The sequence below is a fragment of the Colias croceus genome, chromosome 9 (assembly GCF_905220415.1).
Source record: "Colias croceus chromosome 9, ilColCroc2.1".
NCBI lineage: Eukaryota > Metazoa > Arthropoda > Insecta > Lepidoptera > Pieridae > Colias > Colias croceus.
This window is the reverse complement of record NC_059545.1, coordinates 6,318,107-6,343,167: the sequence shown is the minus strand read 5'-3', so window position 1 is coordinate 6,343,167 and position 25,061 is coordinate 6,318,107. Positions and strand designations below refer to the sequence as shown.

General features: G+C 33.1%; 4 protein-coding genes across 4 annotated transcripts; 1 reads left to right on the top strand and 3 right to left on the bottom strand.

Moving 5' to 3' along the window:
- Positions 1 to 69: 69 nt before the first annotated feature.
- LOC123694566 lies at positions 70 to 5,007 on the bottom strand. The gene has a single exon (XM_045640031.1). It carries the CDS (start codon positions 5,005 to 5,007, stop codon positions 70 to 72), a length of 4,938 nt encoding a protein of 1,645 aa, XP_045495987.1.
- Positions 5,008 to 7,618: 2,611 nt separating this feature from the next.
- LOC123694646 (chromo domain protein LHP1-like) lies at positions 7,619 to 15,757 on the bottom strand. Its single transcript, XM_045640140.1, has 6 exons — positions 15,169 to 15,757; positions 14,945 to 15,088; positions 13,220 to 13,342; positions 12,677 to 12,823; positions 12,024 to 12,148; positions 7,619 to 9,431 (listed from the first exon to the last, which is right to left on the bottom strand). The coding sequence occupies exons 1-6, from the start codon at positions 15,595 to 15,597 to the stop codon at positions 9,407 to 9,409; spliced, it is 993 nt and encodes a 330-aa protein (XP_045496096.1). The 5' UTR covers positions 15,598 to 15,757; the 3' UTR covers positions 7,619 to 9,406.
- A 3,904-nt stretch (positions 15,758 to 19,661) lies between these two features.
- Positions 19,662 to 21,397, top strand: LOC123694643 (acyl-coenzyme A diphosphatase FITM2). Its single transcript, XM_045640133.1, has one exon. It carries the CDS (start codon positions 19,876 to 19,878, stop codon positions 20,965 to 20,967), a length of 1,092 nt encoding a protein of 363 aa, XP_045496089.1. The 5' UTR covers positions 19,662 to 19,875; the 3' UTR covers positions 20,968 to 21,397.
- A 93-nt stretch (positions 21,398 to 21,490) lies between these two features.
- Positions 21,491 to 23,568, bottom strand: LOC123694645 (ganglioside-induced differentiation-associated protein 1). Its single transcript, XM_045640139.1, has 6 exons — positions 23,297 to 23,568; positions 23,037 to 23,229; positions 22,718 to 22,897; positions 22,436 to 22,636; positions 21,867 to 22,189; positions 21,491 to 21,792 (listed from the first exon to the last, which is right to left on the bottom strand). The coding sequence occupies exons 1-5, from the start codon at positions 23,417 to 23,419 to the stop codon at positions 21,888 to 21,890; spliced, it is 999 nt and encodes a 332-aa protein (XP_045496095.1). The 5' UTR covers positions 23,420 to 23,568; the 3' UTR covers positions 21,491 to 21,792; positions 21,867 to 21,887.
- Positions 23,569 to 25,061: the final 1,493 nt, after the last annotated feature.

Below are 25,061 nucleotides of genomic sequence, written 5' to 3'. Positions count from 1 at the left end.
ATAGGAACAAAAAAAAAATACATACTGTTACATTAACTTAACTAAGAATTCTACACAATAACTAATAAGCTAGGCCTTTGGTAAAATGCATAACTTATTACAAGGACGTTTACAAAGACCGTTCTTAGTTTTAATTGTTACAACTCGGGTAAGGTTGTCTTTACCCGGATGTTTTTCAACGATTTTCCCTAATAACCATTTAGCTGGAGGAATATTATGGTCCCTTATAATAACAATATCGTCAACGTCAGGTTCTGTCTTTTTTGAAAACCATTTGTACCTATTATTTAACGTCACCAAATACTCTTTTGACCATGTCTTCCAAAAATTACTAACCATCCGTTGAGTAAGCTTCCACCTTTGAAGGCCTGTGAGAGAGGTCTTTGAATAATCGCTTTCAGGAATTAAAACTAATGGTTCACCGACTAGGAAGTGCCCAGGTGTGAGGGGCATCTCATCATCTGGGTTATCACTAATTGCTGAAATTGGACGGGAGTTTAAGCACGCCTCTACTTGAGTCAACACAGTTGTCAGTTCTTCGAAGGTAAGTATTGCGTATCCTATAATTCTTTTCAGGTGTGTTTTCACTGAACGAACACCAGCTTCCCAGAGCCCTCCAAAGTTAGGCGCGTGTGGTGGTATAAAATGCCAAGTGGTTCCGTCCTGGGTAAGTAAATTAGCAATTTCGTCGGCCAACTCTGATTTCGCTTGACATAACATTTTACGCAGCTCTTTATCCGCACCAACGAAATTAGTCCCATTGTCACTGTACAGATCGCGGCAGTGCCCTCTTCGAGACACAAAGCGTTTGAATGCAGCTATGAATCCAGAACTGGTAAGATCTGACACAGCCTCTAAGTGGATCGCCTTAGTCGCCATACATACAAATAGACAAATATAGCCTTTATAGGATTTCGATCCTCTACCAGGCGAAAACCTAATATCTATGTACCCGGTAAAATCAACACCTGATGACCTAAATGGTTTATCTGGAGTCAATCTAACCTTAGGTAACTGGCCCATTAATTGGTTGTTATCCTGTCGAGAATAACGTAGGCAAGTCATACATTCTCTATAGCACTTCTTCACCTTTTCTCTAAGTCGTAGGATCCAAAATTTATTTCTCAAGAAGTTTATCATAAGCTGTGGACCCCCGTGAAGTGTTCTGTGGTGCGCATCCAATATTAATAACCTAGTGAGATGAGACTCACTGGGCATAATTAGAGGATGTTTCTTATTAAACTGCACAGAAGACCGTTGTATTCGACCGCCCACCCTTAGCAACCCTTTTTCATCAAGAAAGGGTGCAAGAGTGTGCAGTGGACTTCCTTTAGTAACACTTCCGGTTCGAGACATTAACTTATTAATTTCATCTTCAAAATATAGTCTTTGGGTAGCTTTTACAATTATATCTAATATAGCATTCATTTCATTGGTCGTAATTCTTTTATTAACATCTCTTAACTCTTTAGGTTCCCTCAGCTTTAGAAATTTTCTACAGTAAGATAAAACTCGTAACATTCTAGTTAGATTTGAAAACCGCTCCCATATAAATTCTTCATCAGATCGCGTCGTATTGGTAAGTACCTTTAACGGTCGTAATTCAACATCAGTGTCAACATCTAAATGTGTACTATAAACATGGTTTTTGTGTAGACTCTTAGGACCATGCCACCAAAGATCATAATGAACTAGTTGTCCAGAGGACATACCCCTAGAGGCACAATCGGCTGGATTTTGATCAGTGGCAACATGGTTCCATTGATCACTATCCAGAACAGTCAAAATCTCGGAGACCCTGTTGCTTACAAACGTCGTCCAACGGCTGGGTTCTCCACGGAGCCATGCAAGCACTATGGTCGAGTCAGACCAGGCAAACAACTTATCTTTAGGTACCTGCAGTACTTGTGCAACCTCAGAAATTAATTTGGCAGCCAGTAACGCCGCGCATAGCTCCATTCTTGGGATGGATATCTCCTTCTGAATTGGGGCGACTTTAGTTTTGGATGTGACTACATTTACGTAAGTATTACCTTCGGTGTCCACGGTTTTCAGGTAGACGACAGCAGCATAAGCTACCTGAGAAGCGTCAGCAAATACGTGAAGCTCAACTGGATCATCATTCGTTGTAGAAAGCCACCTAGGAACAGCTATTCCTCGAATACCATCTAACTCTTTTCTAAAGTGTAGCCATTGGTTTAATAATTCTGACGAAAGATTTTCATCCCAATTCAATCCAGATTTCCACAGTGTTTGCATAAAGATCTTCGCCGTAATAAGGACAGGAGATACCCAACCCAAAGGGTCGTAAAGTCGCGCAATATCAGATAACACTTTCCGTTTGGTTACAGGCTCATCTAACTCCGGTAAATTGTAAGTATACTCAAATTTATCTATGTTTTTATTCCAGGAAATACCCAACACTTTAATTGTATCATTGACCTCAAAAATAAATGTATCTTTTGAAGATTGATTATCATTTTCGATATGATTCAGTAATTTTGGACAATTACTGCACCACTTTTGGAGCTTAAACCCACCTCTTGACATTAATTGATTCATCTCTGTATAAATATCTATCGCTTCCTCTTCTGAATTACAACCGGTCAGCAAATCGTCCATATAAAAATCTTCAAGTGTAATTTTTGCGGCAAGTGGATATTTCGACTCTTCATCTCGAGCCAATTGTTGGAGTGATTTAACCGCCAAATACGGTGCACAAGCAGTACCGAAGGTAAGTCGCGATAGCTTAAAATGTTGTATAGGTTGTGATGGATCAGCCCGCCATAAAATTCTTTGGAAATTTGAATCATCTTCATGTACCACTATTTGTCTATACATCTGTACGATGTCTGCCACAATACAATAAATATGCGTTCGCCACCTCATTATAATGTGGCGCAAATCTTGTTGAATTTTAGGTCCAACGAGTAACGTGTCATTTAATGATATGTTATTATTCCCCTTGCACGACGCATCAAAAACAACACGAAGTTTGGTGGTTTCCTTGTCTTCCCTTATCACGGCGTGATGAGGGAGATAAAAGGAAAACGGATACTCAATATCCTCCTTACTTAGAATCGGCTTCATGTGTTTCTGGTTCTGGTAGTCGACTATAACCTTCTCATATTCAGCGTGCAAGTCAGAATTCTTTTTAAACTTTCTTTCTAATACTTTAAATCTCTTCAAAGCAACTTCCTTGGAATTTCCGTACACACACTTTGGATCTGGCTCCTTAAATGGCAATCTCACTACGTAACGACCTTCTTCATTTCTTGTGGTAGTACTCTCATAAATTTCTTCACATCTGATTTCTTCCTTCGTAAGTTTCTTTCCTATTAAATCTGGTTCTCTTTCAATTTCCCAAAACTGTGTCAAAATATTATCTTCTCTTACCTGTAAATGTAAATTTACTACTCTAGGATTTGATTCTTCATTTTCGCCTATTCTTCCAGACAAGATCCAGCCAAGATGAGTATTCTGTGCAATAGGACCGTCATGTATAGGATGTTTCAAGAAACCACTCAACATTATTTGACTGAAAATATCAACTCCCAAAATAATATCTATCTTACCAGGTGAACCATATTTGGGATCTGCTAACGGTAGACTACTGAGCTCCGGCCAATCAAAAATGGAAACCTTACTCGACGGAAGAAACGATGATAAAGATGGTAACACAAATGCATTTACTGAAACAGAAAATTCATGATTATGTAGTGATTCTAACTCAAAGGAAACAATGTGCTTAGATCTAAGTTTACCATCACCTACGCCAGTTATTAAACCGTTTATTGGTGTACGCTTAAGACATAAATATTGTACAGTACTTTCGGTAATAAAAGAGGCCTCAGAGCCTTGATCGATTAATATTCGCGCAATTTGGATGCAGCCATTTGCGGATTTAATCCTAGCTAATGCTGTGGCTAATAACACTTTGGTTTGATGTGTATCTTTCGCAAAATGAGCTACTACTTTCTTATCATAATGGCGATTCTCATCTAAACTCGTCGGTTGGTGGCCTTTACTCGTACATGGTTCCCCAGACACAGGGGGAGGATCTCTTTCTATATGCAGCAGGGTGTGGTGTCTTCTGCCACAACGCCGGCAACACGTCGACTGGTGACAGCTCCTCACGTTGTGGTTGGATGAAAAACAATTGAAGCAAAGTCTCTTGGCTTGAATAAACTCATATCTCTCTTCGGGAGACTTGCCTCCAAATTGTTTACATTGGTATAATAAATGGGCATCTGAACAGCATACGCAGACTTTATTATTTTCTTTGTAAGTATCTTTTTTATTATCTTGTATTATATGAAACGATTTTTGTCTTGTTTGCTTAGGATTTATATTATTTACTTTCATATTTTGTTTATATTCACATACTAACATCTCTAATGTTCTAAATCTACTTTCCAGGAAGGTTACAAGCTCACTCCATTTTGGGATGCTGTCGGTTTGAGATCGGCCAGCCTCTGTTTCCCACTGGCGGCGGGACTCTAAATCTAATTTTGAGACTATTAAAAAATTAATGATCGCATCCCACGAAGACACGTCAATATCTAAATTCTTTAGAGCCTTCAAACATGCCTCCGTGGTATCGATAAGATGCTTGATTGCTGTAGCCGACTCGCTAGACATAGGCTTTTGACCGAACAAACGTTTTAGAATTTCGTTGACGTTGAATCTCTTGTTATTATACCTGCGCTTTAATCTGTCCCACGCCTCTTCATAATTTGTATCGGTAGTCGATAAGCTCCTTAATAAATTCTCAGGTTCGCCTTTTAAACTACATTTCAGGTAATGCAACTTCTGAACCTGGCTTAATGATGGATTTCTATCGATCAAAGAGACAAACATGTCATGGAAGCTCTGCCACTCTTCATAATTACCGGAGAATGTGGGTAACTGTATTTGTGGGAGCTTCACCTCACTGCTTACACAGGTGACGTTCGATGGACTGACTTTAGAAGAACCCGCTGAGCTGGAACCAAGATCAACTTTCATTTTTGATTTGTAACTAATATAAATTTCTTCTAGGTTATCATAGATCTCTTCGGTAAAATAGGGAGTTTTTTCGCGTTCCCTTTTTGATGCAACTGATATAATATTCAAATGATTCTCGGTAAACTTCTTCCAACTTGCCTCTAAACATTCTAATTTTATTTCTATGTAAACGTTTGTCAGTCTCTCTTTTGGAGTTTTTTTATAATTTGAAAAACTTTTATTTATTTGCTCATGTATCTCCACTTGCTGAGCAACGAATGGATCCATTTCTTCTATCTTTAAAATTTTTCTAAGTTCAAAATTTTTGAAATTTTTCTAAGTCCAAAATGTTTGAAATTTTTCTAAGTCCAAAATGTATAATAATTTTTATCAAATTTTTCTAAGTCCAGTGTGTATAAATTTTTCTAAGTCGGTTTTACAAGTCCTTTATTCCCGGGTTTCGGCACCAGGGTGACGCTGCGTACACTGTCACTAATTCACTTTCACGATAATAAAACACCACTGCTGCTGGTAGGGCTTTTAATTAAGCAAAACAAAATTATATATATGACATAGAAAAAACAAATCACAAGCGAGTTACAACTTTGAGATATTCTAACGTGGCGCCATCTAGTTTGCGATAAGGAACTAAACGTAGACGGTATTGAACACCCTCCCATACATTTAGTATGAGATACGAATATCCCATGTACATGGGTTGATCCAAAAGTAATGATAATCAATATTAAACAATGTCATTACAGTTATAATAATTATGTAGTTCTCTAGATAGCCTTCTAACTAGAAAATATACTTAATTTTTTTTTCCTAAACTTAAAAAAAAAACTTTGACTTCATCCACAAAAACCCCTCCACGCGGCCATCACTTCGCTGTCGTCTTAAAATAATTTATTGCTAAGAAAGTGTTTCTTGTGCCGAGGAAAGAGATAAAAGTAAATAGGAGCTAGATCTAAAAAAATAGGGAGGTGTTCAAGCATTTGGAATGCCGATTTTTGAATGGCAGCCATCGCAATTGACGCTTTGTGATCTGAACGCTGTTTCACCAAGACAACGCACCAGCGCAATCTTTTAATTTGGTCTGTTTAGTAAGAGCCCAATAAAGTGGCTACCTTTTTAAAATATTCCACCATAATTATTCCTTCAGCGTCCCAAAAAACTACCGCTTTAATCTAACCTACTGATTTTCACTTTGAATTTCTTCACTTTGGAAGCTCGCATCCAGGACATTGATTGTTTTTTTGGTTTCAGCATAAACTTGGTGAACTCGGGTAACGTCCATGATCACAAAACGTGAAAAAAATTAACCTGATATCATTAAAAATTTAGAAAAATACCCTCTACATGTCGAATCGTTGTTTCTTCTTTTCGTCGGGAAACATTCTGGCACGCACGGTTCACATTCAAATTAATGTAAATAATTGGAAACGTGGCCTGTTGATATGATTTTTTTGTGATTACTTAGTGAATACATGAGCAAGTAAAAAACATTTATTTTATCTTTTTATGTGCACAGGAAATACCCAATTATCATTACTTTTGGATCAACCTAGTACATTTAATATGAAAGATTTTAGCTTTTTCTTTCTTTTTTTGGTTTTCTGCTTTAATTACTTCGCAAATTTGAAGGGAAGTTCATTTAGAAACTGTAAATAGAGCTCCTCATTGTATTGCACAATGAGGACATCACTTCGAAAATCTGCTATGAATACAAAATGTTTGGGAAATAAAATGTATGAGAGCGTTTAATGTAACATTTTTGGATATTTCTCGTTTTATTTTTAAAAATTTATTATGGCCATTTTACTCATTAGGTTAAGTACTTTCGATATCAGTTTAAAGTTTTTTGGTATCTGCAATAGTTACGGAATAATCGCTTGTGCACACTTAACGATTACACCCTGTATACCTATATAGCCTTATAGCCTTCCTCGATAAATGAGCTATCTAATTCCGAAATAATTTTTCAAATCGGTCCAGTAGTTCCCGAGATTAGCGCGTTCAAACAAACAAACAAACTCTTCAGCTTTATAATATTAGTATCACATCAGTATAGATTTGGTTATTATAACACAAGCGAAAAGCTTAAAATATGGGTTCACATCTTGTCGTGTGTGAAAAATGTACCAAATTTTTTAATTATTTATTTGACCACGAGACAAAAAACATCAGATATCGGGTAGGTACACTTACCGAAAGTTTTATGTGTTATATTAGGTGTTTGTGTCATCTCTTAAAAGTTCGTATTAAAATCAGTTTATAATATGATTCCATATACGTAGTTCTTGGATTCAAAAGCAGGGCCTTTTCAACAATTTTAGGTTCGTTACGATTATATTAGCACTAGCTGTGTCCCGCGGTGAATATATTTATAGTCTTAGGGTCAAAATACCTCGTCTACCTCGATAAATGGACTATATATCACTGAAAGAATTTATCATATCGGACCCGTAGTTCCTGCTATTAGTGCGTTCAAGTTAACAAACGAACAAACTCTTCAGTTTAAAATTATATAAGCTTTCCTCGCGTGGCTTCATAGTCAAATAAAAAAAAAAAAACAACGTAATTTGTCCTTAGTTTAACATAGAGGTATTTAGTTTTAAATCAATGCACATTTAAATTGCGTAACTATTTATTATTTAGTCATAAACTTAGAGTAACATTATTATGTAATGTTGACAATAAAGATATGTGCTATAAAAGAATCCATTATGATTAGCATATTAATTGTAAGGATTTTTTTAAACTCGTTTCTAAAATTGAGATGCTATTCTTATGCTAGTTTCAACACGGATGTTTTAAGTCTAATATAGATAGAATGCTTTGAAAATATATCTTATACAAGTTATAACAAATAAGAATAAGGGCCTCGGAAATATACTGTATTTGTAAATATATTACATTTTTTGGTAAATTTAAATCATTTAAACTGTTTTTTTTTTTCTTAATGTTGTCGTCGTTAATAAACGACCTTATAAAACCAAATATATAGGCGGGTGGTAATTAGCACAAATATCGACGCCTAATTTTTAGTGAATGGCAAAAATAATATTGCCACTATGCTAAATTCAATTATTTTATTCAATAATACAGTTGTAGCATACTTCAATAGTTTACCCTCGTGTTTTTATAAACATAAACACCTTAATGTATCTGAAGAATACTAATCGCATTTATTGTAGATGTATATGTTATGGTCAAACCCCAAAGCTCGGGAACTCGTAGATTGGACTGGTCAATCCTCAGGTCTGGCGTAATGACTTTGCCAAAACCCATATAAATGTAATATTTCGGACTTTTACTAAACACTTTTCGTCAAACTTGGGAGAGACTAATTTGTTCAGGCAAACGTCAAAACACAATTTTGTTAAATCGGGGATTGACAATATAAACTTGAATTAGGTATGAAATGTACTAATTCCGTATATTTGAAAGCATTTTATAATTTAAGCAGCTTTCAAATCTTAAGAACCGCTTAACTCTGTACCGCTTAACTCTGTCTGTTCTGACACCTGATTGGTCAGTTTACAAGATTTTCACGTTGTATTTGAGATGCTTAAATAATTTATTAAGTTTTACGTTCAACGTTTGTCTGAAAAGTTGGGAGCTCCTAGGTTTATAGTAAAAATACTGTCAAACAAAGGGCGAAATTCAAATGTATTTCGAGGATTACCCGATGACTTTAGCCAAACATAAGATAAACCAGTCCTTCCGCGAAGATATTGTGTTTTGGGGTTTGACTATAACATATATATTGTATCAAATAATAACAACCTTATATGCCACAAAACAAATATTTCCAATTCCATATTATTAAAAATGGATGAGCACTTGCACCATATTAGAAGCTTTGATGTAAATGTTGTTTTAATATACATAATCGTAGCGGGATCATACAGAAATGCTCGTATTGAGAAGAAAACATATTGAACATTGCACACATTTAAATATAACCTCTTATGTTGGAACACAAACAAAAATATAAAAAAACACGAATAAAGCAACAACCGCAAAAAAAACGTTGAAAGTCTAGAATGAATGAATGAATGAAAGTCATGAAAAAAAAAACATTCACATACCAATAAGAATAAAATACCTACAAAAAAGACACTTTAAAAAAATCCAGATCAGGAAGGCAAAGATAGAAGATGTTACTTTTATTAGGTACATATATTCAAAATAATTATACTTAATCTTCATGTTATTGTATACCCGCCCCAGATACTTGAAAGTCTTTTTAATATATTAAAAAAATGTTCTCTGACTTTCAACCAATAAGCGACATGAGACATCAAGCCAACTATTTAGCAACCACTGAAACTTTTAAGATCACAAACTCGTTTGATAGGTCTCTTTGCGGAAGTTGCTTGTACTAAAGGGCAATGCCACAATCTGATGTGTTTCATTCAGCGTCATCGTACCGCACTCTGAAACAAATATTACAATCATTACTTTTGGAATGTTTACTATAAAATACTAGCTGCCCCTGCATACATTGTTCTCTATTATCCCTTATACCTTTTTTTCACTCCATAACAATATCCTTGTAAAAAAATACCTGAATTGGTTCAGCCATTATCGAGGTTTACGTTTAGCACCATATTCGGCAATTCATGAAAAATAATGTTGTATGGAGCTCTTGTGTAAATTTAATTTGAATTCTGTTGGACAGTATATCATATTATAACATAATAATAATGTGTCTTTTCCCTCTTTGCACACGACGCGAAAACGTAGTCATATCTTAGCTCGTTAGCGTACTACAATAGTACAAAAATATTAGGCGTAGCTAAGGCCGATAAGCGAGTTATAGTCCTTTTCAGCTATGATGATTCCTGTGACACTTCATCGTGTTCCGAATTACGTATTTTATGTTTAAAACCCCAAAATAATTTTAGTGCATAATATTTTTAATTAATGGCGGCATTAATACAAAAAATTTAAAAATGAAACATCTTAAACTTATAAATCAAAAACAGTATTGTTTAGTTTAATATAATGAAAAATAAAATAAAAGAACACAAAAATATAATATCTACGCAATTCGGGTACATGAAATGGATCGTTGAAAAATCATAGAGTTGGAAAATCATATAATCGGCGCCCATCTTGTGATCGTTTGTCAATCGAGTCAATCGTCTGTACGAGTGCGTCAGCCTTGTATACAAGTTGCATTTTTATATTGATACCTTACGTGGTATTCTGTTAATGCTAGTAATTGTTATTGTTGACTTTTTGTTGCTGTTGTTTGCTAAGTTTCCTTAGTTAATTGTTGGCGAAATGCCGAAAAAACTAATTTTGGTACTTTATTCAAATCGATTTCCTTTCCATATAAAATATTATCGATTATCGGAATCAATTGATATGATTTCAGTAAAGACATCTCTACACGTGTCAAAAATCGATGTGTCACAGAAATCATCTTAGGTGGAAAGGACTATAATTGTCTACTCTTGAGTTGACGTTATGGAGGATTGTCACTTTTATTTTTAGTTCAATTTTATTTGCGTACTAGCTTCCGCCCACGACTTTGTACGTGAATCCCCGTTTTTTCCCGTTCCCGCAAGAATTCCGGGAAATCCTTTCTTAGCGGATGCCTACGTCCTAACATCTACCTGCATGCCAAATTTCAGCCCGATATGTCCAGTGGTTTGGGCTGTGCTTTTATAGATCACTATATCAGTCACCTTTGAGTTTTATATATACATATATATATATAGATTATTATAGCACTGTTTTTTTAACAACGTATACATTAATGGCCTGTAAATTAAATACGTTGAAAAATAAGTGTACTTGATGTTCGTGTCGTGTTATTGTCAAATAGGTTCTAATTTTCAAATATTTTTTGCAAACATTCGGATTCAAGAGAGCGAGCGAGTACCTACGTGAATGCACGTCAATAAACGCATTGCGCGTCCCGTACTGGCCAAACCCGTTCGGCTGTGTAATTAATTACACACGAAATTTTGAACAATTGTGTACGCGATAAGTTCGTGCGCCTATCATTGTATGTACTATGTACAACTACGCGCACAGCCATTTTAGCATGTATATTGTACATAAAAATCCGCACACTAAGCGTTGTGGCAGTGCAGCGTCCGGGTCCCTTTTTCGTATAGGTACAGTTGTAAAGTTATAAGACGATAAAAAGATGCAACTTTCAATTTTACAAAATAAATACTTAAAGAAAGGCATATTACATTTTGATTTCACATAACTTAGTCATTTCAGCAATTAATTGAAGTAAAGTTAAATGGAAAATATTAATTAACAATTTAATGTTCAAGTTTGAAATTTTCGATATTGTACAGTGGAAAGGGATTCTAGGAAACTAAGGATAATCATATGATAACTATGAAATTACGATTCTATGTCTTCTAGCGTGCCACATACATTGTATCAGATTGATTTTAAGTTTTTAAGTTACAATGGTGAGAAATCAATAGCGAAAATCTGATAGGGTCTGGCACAGTTTATATGTCTCAAGCTGAGTAATTTTCCGAATCGCCGGGATAAAATAAAATGTTTCCCTGAAAATAATTTATTTTACGCCTATTTATTTACCCGTTATATAAAAAAGTTAATAGAAAACGTATTATTAAGCAATAACTTATGATTGTGTGTTTTTTATATTCATAAAAATGTTAATTATTTATGTTCCCCAGATGTTCCATAGAACCCCAGACTTCAGGCACATCGGAACAAGCAGTGTTGAGCAAAGTCAATTTTTGATGTCTCATAATAGTTTAAGAATGGCTCTTCGGTGAAAAATAAATAATTTAAGAATATAAATCAAATTTTAATAAAAATAGACATTTTCGTTCTATTGCACTCCAACATCCCTATATATTTTTACGACATTATTGATTATTGAACTCTTGATTATTGAACCCGTTAAGAGGAACAATTATTTGAAAGGCGATAAATGCAAAATAACATGAAAAAATTTGTCAGATTTCGATGTATTGCAGTTAATTATGAGATTTTTAATTGATGACATGTGTTAAATGTTATACCTTTGTCTTTGTCCTCTGCGTTTGCTAAGACGACGTCCGGACGAGGGATCTTGTAAAGTGAACCGGTTCGTAGTTTCCGGAGCAACACGCAAATTTCTTCCCGTTGACGAACGTGCGACACTCACCTGTGATATACATATATCAGTTACATAACTTTCAACTTACGAAATTTATTTTAAATTCGATGGTTAAATAAATAAATATAAAATTGAATCTATGTATAAATTTGATATTATATATGATGTGGAAAAATGTTCGAAAAAGGATTATTATACAGCATTACATGGTAAATCAACCAATTTCTGTTAGGGGCATATAATTAATATTGCTTCTTACTTATTTAACCATTTAAAACCCTATCACCCTATGAATTCTAACAGTTTTAGAGATAGGTATTTAAAGTAATTTTTCTTGATAAAAAGTACCCGATTTACAAACATGATCTTAGATATTTTAAAATTTGTTACTCTATTGTTACTATTAATGAATTTTTAATGATTTTTAAATGTAGAATTGTACTATTAATGAATTTTTAAATGTAGAATAAAATGTGAAGAAAAAAGATAAAATAAAAATAGATTTCTTGTTTCAAAATTATTTGCATATTTTTTTTTTTTTAATATATTATAGCTAGGAACACTATAAGATTATACCTTATCCATAAATCTCTTGATTAAATCAGGACAGTTTAAATTCTTCTCTGGCTCCCATGAATCAAACTTGCTAGACCATCCCTTCCAATGGATTAAAAATTCCCTGTCTCCATTCTTCTTATGATGGACTTCCAAAATGCGTTCCACCTTTAGATTTGACAAAAAATGATTAAACATTTCTCATTGATTTAAAACAATAACATATTGTTTGATAAAAGAAAATAATAAGTACACTAAAACACAGATTATCCAAATCGACTGGCTCCAATTAATTCAATTAATCGGTGTTTTACTGTATAATATGTGCAGGTAAAATCAAGTACATATTTCTATAGCTCATGTATCAAGTATTTCTATAGTTAATAACCTGTGATACTGTAGTTTTATTCAAATCTGAACAGTATTCTATCGTAAAAAGTATCAAACATGTATACAGCTATTCATATTTATAATATTCATAGAAAATAGAATTATATTTATATGTGTATTGTGTATTCAGTATTGGTGTTTTTATGTATCGCATAAATTCTTGTGTAAACTTACTTCATATTCTGCATTTTCATCAGCATTTTCACTGTCCCAGTTAGTTTTTGCTCGTTTGGCTGGAACTTTGGTCTCCTTTTTTTTAGCTTTCCTCTTATTACTCTTTTTGGGAGGAATTTCTTTCTGCAATTTTTAGTTGTAATTTATTGTCTTTTATTCAAGTTATATTTAGTAATAATGAGGGATATAATGCCATTTGACATGAATTCTTATCAAATTTGAATATTGTGCTTATCCAACACATATTTTTAGTAACACTTTTATGAGTACAAATGTCTAATAAAAATACATCACATACTTCGCATCTTAAATTTTGTTATAACAGATTTTGATATTAGTAATATTTTTTGAGCCAGCTTTAGACAATATTGTGTATCTTTAAAAATTCATATTCATTGACCATAAACTTTAAATTTTGTATGGTCCTTTAGTTTCAAAAATTACAATTACATTACATTTTATTAACTTGAATGAGGGATAAAATTTAGAATATGGACCGTCGAGTTGGATATCGGCGATTTTATAGCGATAAGATAAGACTCTGAGAAGTAATTTTACGAAGTTTCAACTTGCGCAGCCGCGTATTTTTTTATAATAAAAAAAACAAATTTGTTTAATTTTGTACTACTTTTCGTAATTTTGACGTTGACAGATGCTTGTCACTAGCAAAAGATTTACTCATAGGTACAGCTTTAGTGATATTTTTATCACAATAATACTTTATAAAATACATGAATTGATAGTTATTTTAGTATTATTGTATATGTATATTGTAGAAGTTAAAATAAGTATGTTAAATTTGTTATTAATATTTAAAATTCATTAAAATAATTTTGTTTTTTTAATATATTTCCTCTAAAATATAAATATATTGGATAATAATAACAACGCACAAAGATATGTAAATAAAGTATTTTAGTAAAGATAAAGACATTACACAAAACACTAGTTTACTACTAGCCACATCAGCAATGTAGCTGCTCGGCCATTAATTAATAATTCAGTTCAATTACATTTAATTATAATTAAATTTAAGTAATTCTAATAATAATAATACAATTATGGGTAATGTAACACACATAAATCCATTACACAAAAAATGAGCAGTCACATAACCAAATCTGTCAACCCCGACTCCACGTGGTCCTTCCGCTCTTACCCCTAGAGTGTATTAAAAAATCCGGAAGCGCGGAGGGAGAGTAGCCCTCGCCCGCTGTAGCTAAGCACTACCTAGCTCGCCTACGCAGCTTCGGCTGTTTGGTCGCCTTCGGCGACCAGCCTCAGCCGCTTCGGCTCGTACGGTGCCTGTACTTAGCTACGCAAGGGTGATAGGGCTGCACTTTCCGCAGCGCTGGAGCAGAAGCAGAAGCAATATAGTGCCTGGAGTGGAGAGAAGGGAAAGGTTTATCCTCCCCTCTATTATTTGTCACTTTAGGCCCAATTATAACCTCAAACTTTGACCTTGAATATCTCAGGAACTACTGGTCTGCGCAGGGGGAGAGTGGTACCGAGGAGTTCCCCCCGACCCCCCCTCCCCTCCCCACCCCCGCAACGACGGTCCATATTCTAAATTTTTACCTGAATGAGTTTATGATTGCATCAATGTAAATTATATCATCTAAGAATTAATATTATGTTAAAATAAATAAATAAAAATAAATAAATTAATTTTAGTATCAATATTATACATTTTGCATAAGCAAATAGGTGAAAAAAACTACTTACTTCTTCATTATATTTATTTATAACATCGGGGCAAGATAATGTATCATGGGGTTCCCAAGAATCACTATCTGCACTGTATCCCTTCCAACGAATCAAATAATGGAGTTTTCCTTTAATTCTCTTAGAATCAACAATTCTTTCAACCTGAAATTCAAGTACATAATAATTTATATATTCTTCAGGCATAACCTTATGCTGGAACCTTTAAATCTACTTAACACTACCTCATATTCTTCTTCCTCTGCTACATTCTTCTTAGTCTCCCGTCCTGATTTCCCCTTTTTGGATTTAGCCTTACTTTCGCTTTTAGGTTTTTTTTTAGGCGTTTCTTTGGATTCCACGGAATCAACATCATCAGCTGTATCATCATTTTGCTTTAGATCCGAATCAGTTTGATCGTCATCATCATTGGTTTTGTTATTCTTCCCAGATTTACGTTTCTTTGATTTGGTTTTTGATTTACTAGTTACGAGTTCTTTAGAATCATCAGAATCTCCATCGTTTATACTATCATTCTTATCTTTAGATCCAGATTTATCTTCTTCACGCTCCACACTCTGGTCAGCTTCTTGATCTTCAATACCAAGCGACCCGGATCCATTAGTAGATGATACAACATCATCGTCTGCACGGCTTTTAGATATTTTACGCATTCTGAATTTCGGAAAGTACACAATAATGAATCAAGTATAATTTGCTGAATAACAGAAGCTGACACCAATAAATATATACAATCGCAGAAAAGGAGGGAAAACACAACCCAACCAAGCGCAATTCTATATCACTCGAGTGCGACCGACGCATCACGCTATGATGCAACAAAGTTGCTATAACTAAATTTTAAACTTTTGAAGAAATAATTTTACTTCAATTAATCGTGAACACATCGTGAATAATAAATATATATATTATATCAGATGACTTCATAATATTATTATGAAATATTAATATTATATTATGTAAATTTTAAACCCGTGTCCACTGTCCCGGTATTTGTAAACTCCGCCGAAACGTAAAAAAGTAATGCATAGAATCGGACAGAAGGCAGAACAATTTAAATAATATGTAGAAATAATATTATGAAAATAATAATTGTGAGTATAAAAAAGGTAAGTATCGATACAGGTGTCCCAAAAAATAAGCAAAAAGTAGTGATATACTAAAGACAAAAAAAGTTTAAAAGACAACTTTTTCCTGCTTTGTTTTTATCATATTTTACTAAGATATTTTATTAATCATCATGTAAATTAAAATTTTGCACTTACCACATTTAGATATAAATTTTTCGATTGAAGCATTATAAATAAAAAAAATGTATGCGTACTAGTGTACACAAGTAAGAAGTGAAACTTCTTTATAGATAGGGAGGCGAGGTAGCTAAATGGCGTAATTCAACGGCGTCGTCGAGACTTATCAAAATCGAAAGAGAAAATAATTTCGAAAAGAAAAGCTTCTATGGTAAAAACCATTTTAGCGGTGGGTTTGGCGTGTACGGATTTTCAAAAATGTAAAAAACAGTTACTTGGGCATTCTCGAGCGCGTCAGATATTCATACTACGTATGCCCCAAGTGCCTCTGATAACAACGGTATACTAATCTGCCGGTTTGCGTGGTGGGGCTAGGCATATAAATTCGTCAAAAATGCACAAAAAAAAATTTACTCGAGCGCGTCAGATTTTCGGAAGGGGTGTTAATTAGGCCCCAAGAAAGCTCCCCTTAAAAAAACTGACAATTACGGCATGACGATAAGTTACGATGAATTTTTGAAAATGCAGAAAAAAAAAGTCCTTTTGAAATACTCGAGCGCGTCAGATTTTCATAGGGGAGGTTTATCTAGGTATCCTGAAAGCATATTTTCTTAATCTGATAAAAATGTTGGTGGGTTCTCTTAATCTGACCGAAAAAGGTTTGTGGGTTTCTTTTTTTTCCCCTCAGTTTTCGAGATATACTCAAAAAACCGGGAGTTTGAGTTTTTATGATGCTTCAAGTAAAAAAAAATTAAACTTTGGACAAAAATGAAAAGAGACCTTTTTTTGTAAAATAAAATTACCTTTTTTGTTTACTTAAACTTTTTTTTTTGAAAAAGTAAAGTTCGCGACTTATATGCTGCAACGCGTTTTTCGGAAGACGAAATGGCTCCTCCAGACTACCGGTCATGCGGAAACCGGCAGATTTTGTGTTTTTAGTAAGTTTTAGATTATATTCTTCAAAATAAAAATAAAAAAAATCGCGCTCGAGAATGCCGGGTTAACGTTTTTTTTTACAAGTTCGCGACCCTATAACTTGGCGGCGTCAAGGACTTATGGTCAGATTAATTAAATTTAGTCTTAAAACACTAAAATCAACCCCCAATATCTTAATCTGACGCGCTCGAGGATTTCAGACTATCGATTTTTTTTTACTAATCTGATCGTCTATCCTAGGCGCGCGTCACTACATATAGAGCTAAATAGTGAAAAAGTTTTTTCTATTAGGTCTAAGGTATCTCTCATATCTTAAACTGCCACGCTCGAGTATTGTAGAAAATTCCCCTCTTCGCCTCCCTATCTATTATGACCATTGGGATATACATATGGAGACGACACCGCCTACATCACTTATGTTCCGCTCAACATACGCCTTGGCGTAACTGCACGCTCATTTTTTATTTGTTTTAAAGTGAAACGTATCAAATATGCCTTCGTATGTGTTACGATATTGCACAAATAATACGGAAAAGTGCAAAGGAATAACTTTCATCGGTAAGTACATAACTAGATAATAATTTTTAAAACATATTTAGAGCAAAAAAATGGCGCGCATATTTTGTTCGTGGTGTCTCCTCCATACGTAGTAATATTATCTCAATGTTTATGACCTTATTTTTCAAAAAATAATTTACTAGATGCAACTTTACAGAAATACGTCAATCACGCGTGTAAGGAATAAAAACAAGATGGCGCGTTACGGAAAAATGTCACGTGTAACGAATTGTTACACAAATTTTTTTTCCAACCCCGATAAAGAAGTTTCACTTCAATAAAATGAAATTTTCAGGGTAATTTTTAAGCTATTGCATAGCTTCTATCGCGGGCCTTGAGCGCGGGGACCGAATCGGGAAATTCCGTAACGAAAAAACCTCACGCTTCCCACTCCGACGGGCGGAGGTGTGGTTTGAAGGCATAGCATACAATAGCTTAACCGCGGCAGCCCCCGAGTGCCACACGTCGTTTTTTTAAAACTTCTAGCATAATCAAATCTCTGCAAATACGCTTGATTTCTGGCATCTCAATTATGCGTAATCTTTGTCACATGTGTCCACAGAACAATAAGAACATAATAGAAGTGCGATGTGGGCGTGGCCCACGTGTCACTAGTAAGGTAAGATCACCTAACTCGCTCTCAGTTGTGCGCAGAAAAATATTCGAGTCGGTTGTCAACTGTCAAACCTTATTTCCATATTTATTCATTATTTAGAGCGTGTTGTTCGGTATTAGAGTGGAAAAATGATAGCAGACGAAATAATATCAGCAATCGAGGCATTTCATACCATAGGTAAGTCTTATTTTAATTTATTTTAAATATATTTTATGTTACAACTTCGCTTGTCGTAATTTGTCAAAAATTTATAAAAATATTAAGTCAAAATGAACCTTAATCCATAAGAAATAAGTACTAATATAGATTGAACAGCAAACAAGACTTTCTGGAATATAATTGAAATAAACAAACGAATGTCGGATTAGTGATGCATGTGGCGCATATCGACAGTATCGATACTTTAGAAAAGACAAACATTTCAAATATTAAATTTTATTCTATTTTTCCTTAGCTTTCATTTGTCCTATTTATTTATAGATTTTCGAAAGAGCCTAATTTAAAAGAGAAATGGATAATAAATGCAACGTGACGAGTTAACTGGATGCCGAACAGCAATAAGCAGTCTAACAAAGGCCACCGATACATCAAACCTACGGCAGTTCCAAGATTTAAAATAATGCATATTTTCTGTTTGTTTTGTAAATATAGATTTATACTATTCTATTCCGTTTTTTATTTAAATATAATAATATGAAAAGACGTACTTAGTAGTAATAAACATACTCCAAAATGTGACACATTATCCTATACTCATTTAATAGAAAGAAAAAAAAATGCACAAAAATATATTTATTTGTGAATTATCGATAACAAGGCTGACATCCCTTAGAGCATAGCATCAGGTTAATGTCAAGTTAATGTCATTAATTTAGAGTGACACAAATTTCAACCTTATCTTTATGTGTAGAGGTTCAAAGTTATATGTATTGAAAACCAACGCCATCTGTTGTGGAATAGCTGAATGTTTTCGAATTTAGAATTTCTGAGCAAAGAGAAACAAAACAGCTAATATACCTAGGGATGTTATACTAAAATAAACCGTAACTTGGTTCGTTAGGGTACATATTGAAATGCTGAATTTATAACCTAAGTCAGTTTTTACTCAAATTAAGCTGTCCAATCAAAGGCATAGTTTACTTGTAGTGTACTGTTTAACTATCGGTTTAAATGTGTGGATTTGGCGACACTGGTTTTCATACTAATGATGACATTATAGCACTTCTATTATGTTCTTACTGTTCTGTGCATGTGTCCCACAAACAGGCAGCGGCATAATGTATGACGACCACCATAGATAATAATTATTACGATCACAACCACAGATCACAACATTACCTACAAAATATGTCTTGTCAAATGTCAATTCATGTATATGTCATTTCACCTCGTTTTTACTTTTTACTTTATTAATTCTAAAATTATAATTTATAATATCTACAACTAGTACATACCGCGGATACCTTATTAGATACTATAAACTTGTTCTGTGGTAGATACATATAAGTTGAATTAGTTCACATTTTCACATTACATTTTTTGAAGTTAAATGTTAAAAAAATATTAATGACGCCATGAGTGCTCGAAACAACTTTAAAAATTCTCGAATGAATTTCAAGTTTCAAAATGAATCGAATACGGACTACAAAGGAACAAAACCAACACGGGAACAGTCGTCTATATTTGAAGTTCTCGTCCTAATGATTGTGCACATTTGCAAGAAGGTGCTGTTCTTTGACACCAATTTAAAAATAGCCGTATATCTAGGAGCTCTCTTCTTACTATCACTCATCGCGGATGTCATGACCTTTCCCAGAACTTATTTTTCCAGAAGTGATAATGTTTTTAACCAATATTTTGTAAAAATCGGCTGGTTTTGGACATTATTTTTAACAGTGCCTTATGTTTTATTAACATCATATACAATATGTTGTGGGAAGCGGAAATATATAGCAACAGCTCATTTATCAAGGTTAATAATAGCTACTATATCATGGTATACATGGACAACTATCTTTAATATAATTGAAACCAAATATGGAAGATGCAATTCAAATAAATTTGATAATAAAGTTGCTTGTTTACAAAATGGCCACTTTTGGAATGGCTTTGATATATCAGGACATTGTTTCATATTAATTTACTCAAGTTTAGTTATGATAGAAGAAGCAAAGGCTATCAAGGGATGGGAGAGAATTAAAGATTATATTAGAGATGAAAATTACGCAAGAAGTCAAAATGACAAATCTCCTAGTACAAATCCTTTAAAAAATATTAAAACCAGTGATATGGATGTATTAAAAATATCTTATGAAAAGTTTACACCATATGTGAGAGCACTTCTAATTGCAATTACATGTCTTCAACTGTTGTGGGATGTAATGTTAGTATCTACAATTCTTTACTATCATATAATGGTTGAGAAATTTCTAAGTGGAATTATTGCAATATTGACTTGGTTTGTGACATACAGGGCTTGGTATACCATACCTAAAATATTACCAAATTTACCAGGACAAGGCTTGTTTAAGTATAATAATGAAAAACCTGTCCTTACCAACTTACCAAATAGAAAAAGATCTAGTTTAACAAATACTAAGCATTTCATGGGAATGCCAATTAACAAAAACCAGGAAAATATTGAAACAAATGAGGATGGTAGATAAAATTGTACTAAATCAGTATTAGTTTTGGGTTTTTTTTTTGGGAGATCAAGGTGGATGCAATTTATTTTTCTTTTTTGGAGAACTGAGGTAAATAGATTTAATTGTGTTATAAATATTTAGTTCATAATGGATGCATATCTAAAAATTGTGACTTTATATTTTGATGATCATAATTATTATTATGATCAACCACTTAATGAATTTAGTAATGTACAAATAAGAAATATATTGATTTTATTGTACAGTATATACAAAACTGTGAGACTACTTATTGAATGTTTAGAAGTTAAAATATTGCACAATATCCAGTACTCATTGAACTTCTTGTGTACAAAGTTATTAATTTATTGTTTAAATATACTAACTTAATTATTTAAGAATAAGGATTGGGACTTTCCTCAATTTTTTGTTAAATAAAAGTTTTCAATAAAAAAAACATATTTCATTTACATGTAAAATATATATGTAATAAGTAATTTGGGTGAAGTCATTTTTTTCTAAATAAACAAAAAGTATTCAAGTGCATATATTATATTAAAATCTCATATTACATTAATAATACATTAATTGTAAATATATTTATTATATTTTTATTCAATAATTAACAGTGAAAATAATATTAAGCTTGAACAAATTCAGGCTACTTCTTCAAACTCAGTAAGGGGACAAATTTATTTACATTATTTTTCACCATTATTACTTGAATTTACAATAAAATATTGTTAATACTGATTGTTATATCACATAATAAAGTTCTATGAAGAAATAATTGATTAAGATTCCTACATATTCAAGATTGTGCTACTAAAACACTGCCTCTACCATCTAAAACAAAAAAAAATATTATAAAAAAAAAATATATGTTGGCAACTAAGTGGATAGTAGTCAAATTATTTTACCTGCAAGTATTTTGGGATTTTCTAATGAATGATCTTCTTGAAAATATAGGCCAATGCAATGACTACACCAACAGACACAGCTCCTGCGGCACCAACATATGCTGGAGGTTGTGATGTTATTATCATTTTCATGTGCATTGGTAGACTTGGTATTGTCTTTTTGAATGATTCACGTTCTTTGATTCGATTATAGTAGTTCTCGATATGCGGGCGTTTGCCACCCGACCAGAATCTTTCCTCTAGACCCAATTCCCAAAGACGTTGTAACAATACCCCTAAACTGATATCAGCTATACTAAACTGTTCACAGCACAGCCAATTACCTAAAAAAGAAAGTTTTAAAATGTATGTTTTTTTTTTTTATATTATGAAGATAAACCTGATTCAATACCTATATTTCAGTTTACCAATTATTTGTACTTTAAAAAAAATTTAATAATCAATTCTAGTAATTGATTATTTCATACCTTACAATAAAAATGAGAGCTTTAAACATTTAGTATAATTAATAATAACCAAATTTGGCTTTCAAGTTTATTTAAGATAATGTAGTTGACAAAACAACACACCTTCACTTTGTTTTGTAAGCTGCTGTTCTACTTGTGATAAAACTTCATCAACTATGTTTAAGACTTTTAAATACTCTTCTTCGTTCGATAATATTTCGTGTTTTCTATCTTGAATTTCTGCTTTGTATAGCAATTCCCTCTCAGCTTTAGGATTTTCTTTTGCTAGTTTACGCAAATTTTTGGAACCTGATAAATCTCCACCTACAATTAAATTGCTCATTTAATCATTTTAAACATATGTTTTATAAATCAATAATAGATTTATGAAAGTTTTCAATTTACTTTTAAGTACTTCTCTGACTGGTAAGATAAATGGTAACTTTGGACTGCCACATAAATTTGGATGAAAAAATGATCCAACAGTTATTAGGCCTGCAGGCAAGGCTTCAATCATTTCACGAAACTTGTTTATATTGCTTAATACCTTGCTGTCTGATGATACATTTATCAAAGGAGGTGTTTCTGAAAGTAGAATAATAATTAGCTATAGAATCTATACCTATGTGTATGTAATTATCTATACTATAGATTAATACATACAAAGCCGTTAATATATTTATTATTATTGTTATAGCCAAAAGTATGCAATATAAAAATAAACCTTGATTAAGATGAAATTCCAAGAAGTCTAAAATTCTTGTTGAGTCAGGTATAATTGAATTGTTAACTTTGAGCACTGGAATTTCTCCTCGAGGATTGACTTCTAAAAAACATGATGAATACTGTTCTCCTTTTGTTATGTCCATAAGCAATGGCTCAAATTCTATATTTTTTTCGTAAAGTGCCATTAAAACCTATAAAAAAGTTAAAAATAATTAAAACTAATACTATTTTTTTAACAACATAAGAAATATTCCTTACCTTTTGCGAGTAAAAGCTGTAGTAGTTGCAATAAAGAAATATGTTTGTTTTATAGCCATTTGCAACCGGGGTGGCGATTTTCGAAATTTGTAGATTCTCAAAATACTTTTGTATAAAATTCATTTCTACAAATTATTTTAAATACCTAGTACTATAACTAACTTACCAACAAAGAGTTGGTAAAAGTTTGAAATTTGCAAAGTTTAAAGTTATGAGAAATTAACAAGTTTGAAATTATAATTTAAAAACACATTGTACCAACCTAAGAAAACAATAATCAGGTGATATGACAAAAACAATCTTAGAGTGCTTTTACACCACCTACACATTCGTACCTATATCGAGATCGAGGCGCATAACGAACACGCATATGAAAATAGTGTACTCACTGAACGCCTTGAGATTTGCATTTAGAGCGGTTAGTGGAAGTGAAGAAAGGGCGCAAATATAATGAAAACGAATTTACTGTACTACTTACGAACTGTGCTTACGAATTTATGAACAGTGGTTCGAGACGACACTAATTGGTTATATACGAATGATTCGTCGAGTGCTATGTAGAATAGCCTAAGCGTAAATGAATAAATTATAGTTTACGTCTGCAACATTTATTATGTAAACTAGGTATTCTATAAAATAAAAAAGGGTGTGTGTGCAAAAGTTTATTCTAAACGGGCAGAAGTTTCGCTTCAGTAAATAAATAAAAACTAAATATTTTCTACCTAAACTCATGCATATTGCATGACTCATGCATATGCATGCATAAATTTTACTGAATGAATATTTAGTAAAATTTATGCATTTAAATAAAACATATGAATATAATATGTTTTATTTAAAAGCTAAAACTACACAATAAGTTCTTCGTTGACTCAAAACCTGCTTATCAGGATTGGGAAATATAGCCGTAATATAATTATCAAGACGACGCGATTTAAATAATATGTGTAACACATATCTGCTTAAATGCATTACTTTAATTGGAAAACAGCCATTAACACGAGCTGACGAGTGACTATTTATACCAATGACTAAGGAATCCTATGGACAGGGCATAATGTTCTATACAAACAACTGATTATACAAATATCATGCATTTCGATACCGAAATAATAAAACGAATACTGTCTCTTTCTAACTAATGAATATTCTGTTAAGTGAAAATATATGACTATACGTCAGTCAGTGCTAATTCTATACCTTTTGACATTTGAAGTTAGCTCAAATACCTACCGTGGCCGGGCGCCATTTTATGTTCTCGTTAATATGATGTACATGCTCTGTCATTGCTCCGTAGTAAACATTGAAAAATATTGAATATTTTTGTGATTGTGACAAACATTTGTGTCTAAAACATATAGAGTGGTCAAGGACAAATAGTGGCATAATACCAAAGCGCAGTATTGTGGGATGTGGCTCCGGAAAGAATGAAAACTAGAAAAGTTTGTCTTTGCACCGGTATGTATACGTTTTGACTGAAATATTAGTTATTACTTTGCTGATTTACTTATTTTCATGTATATTGAATTGAGGAGTATTTACAGACTATGTTCAGTGTAAAATTGTTACCAAATATAGCTTTATTTTGTATATTTTCGTTCTAGTAAAATAATGAATTTGGGTGCTAGTGATGACTTATAATATCGACATCAGCAAAATGTTCGATGAAGACGTGCGTCTCCCAAGGCTGTGTCATTAATCTTAAGATTAGTTGCTTTGGTGAATACACTTCCAAAATAACAAATTAATTTTGCCAAGAGCAGCA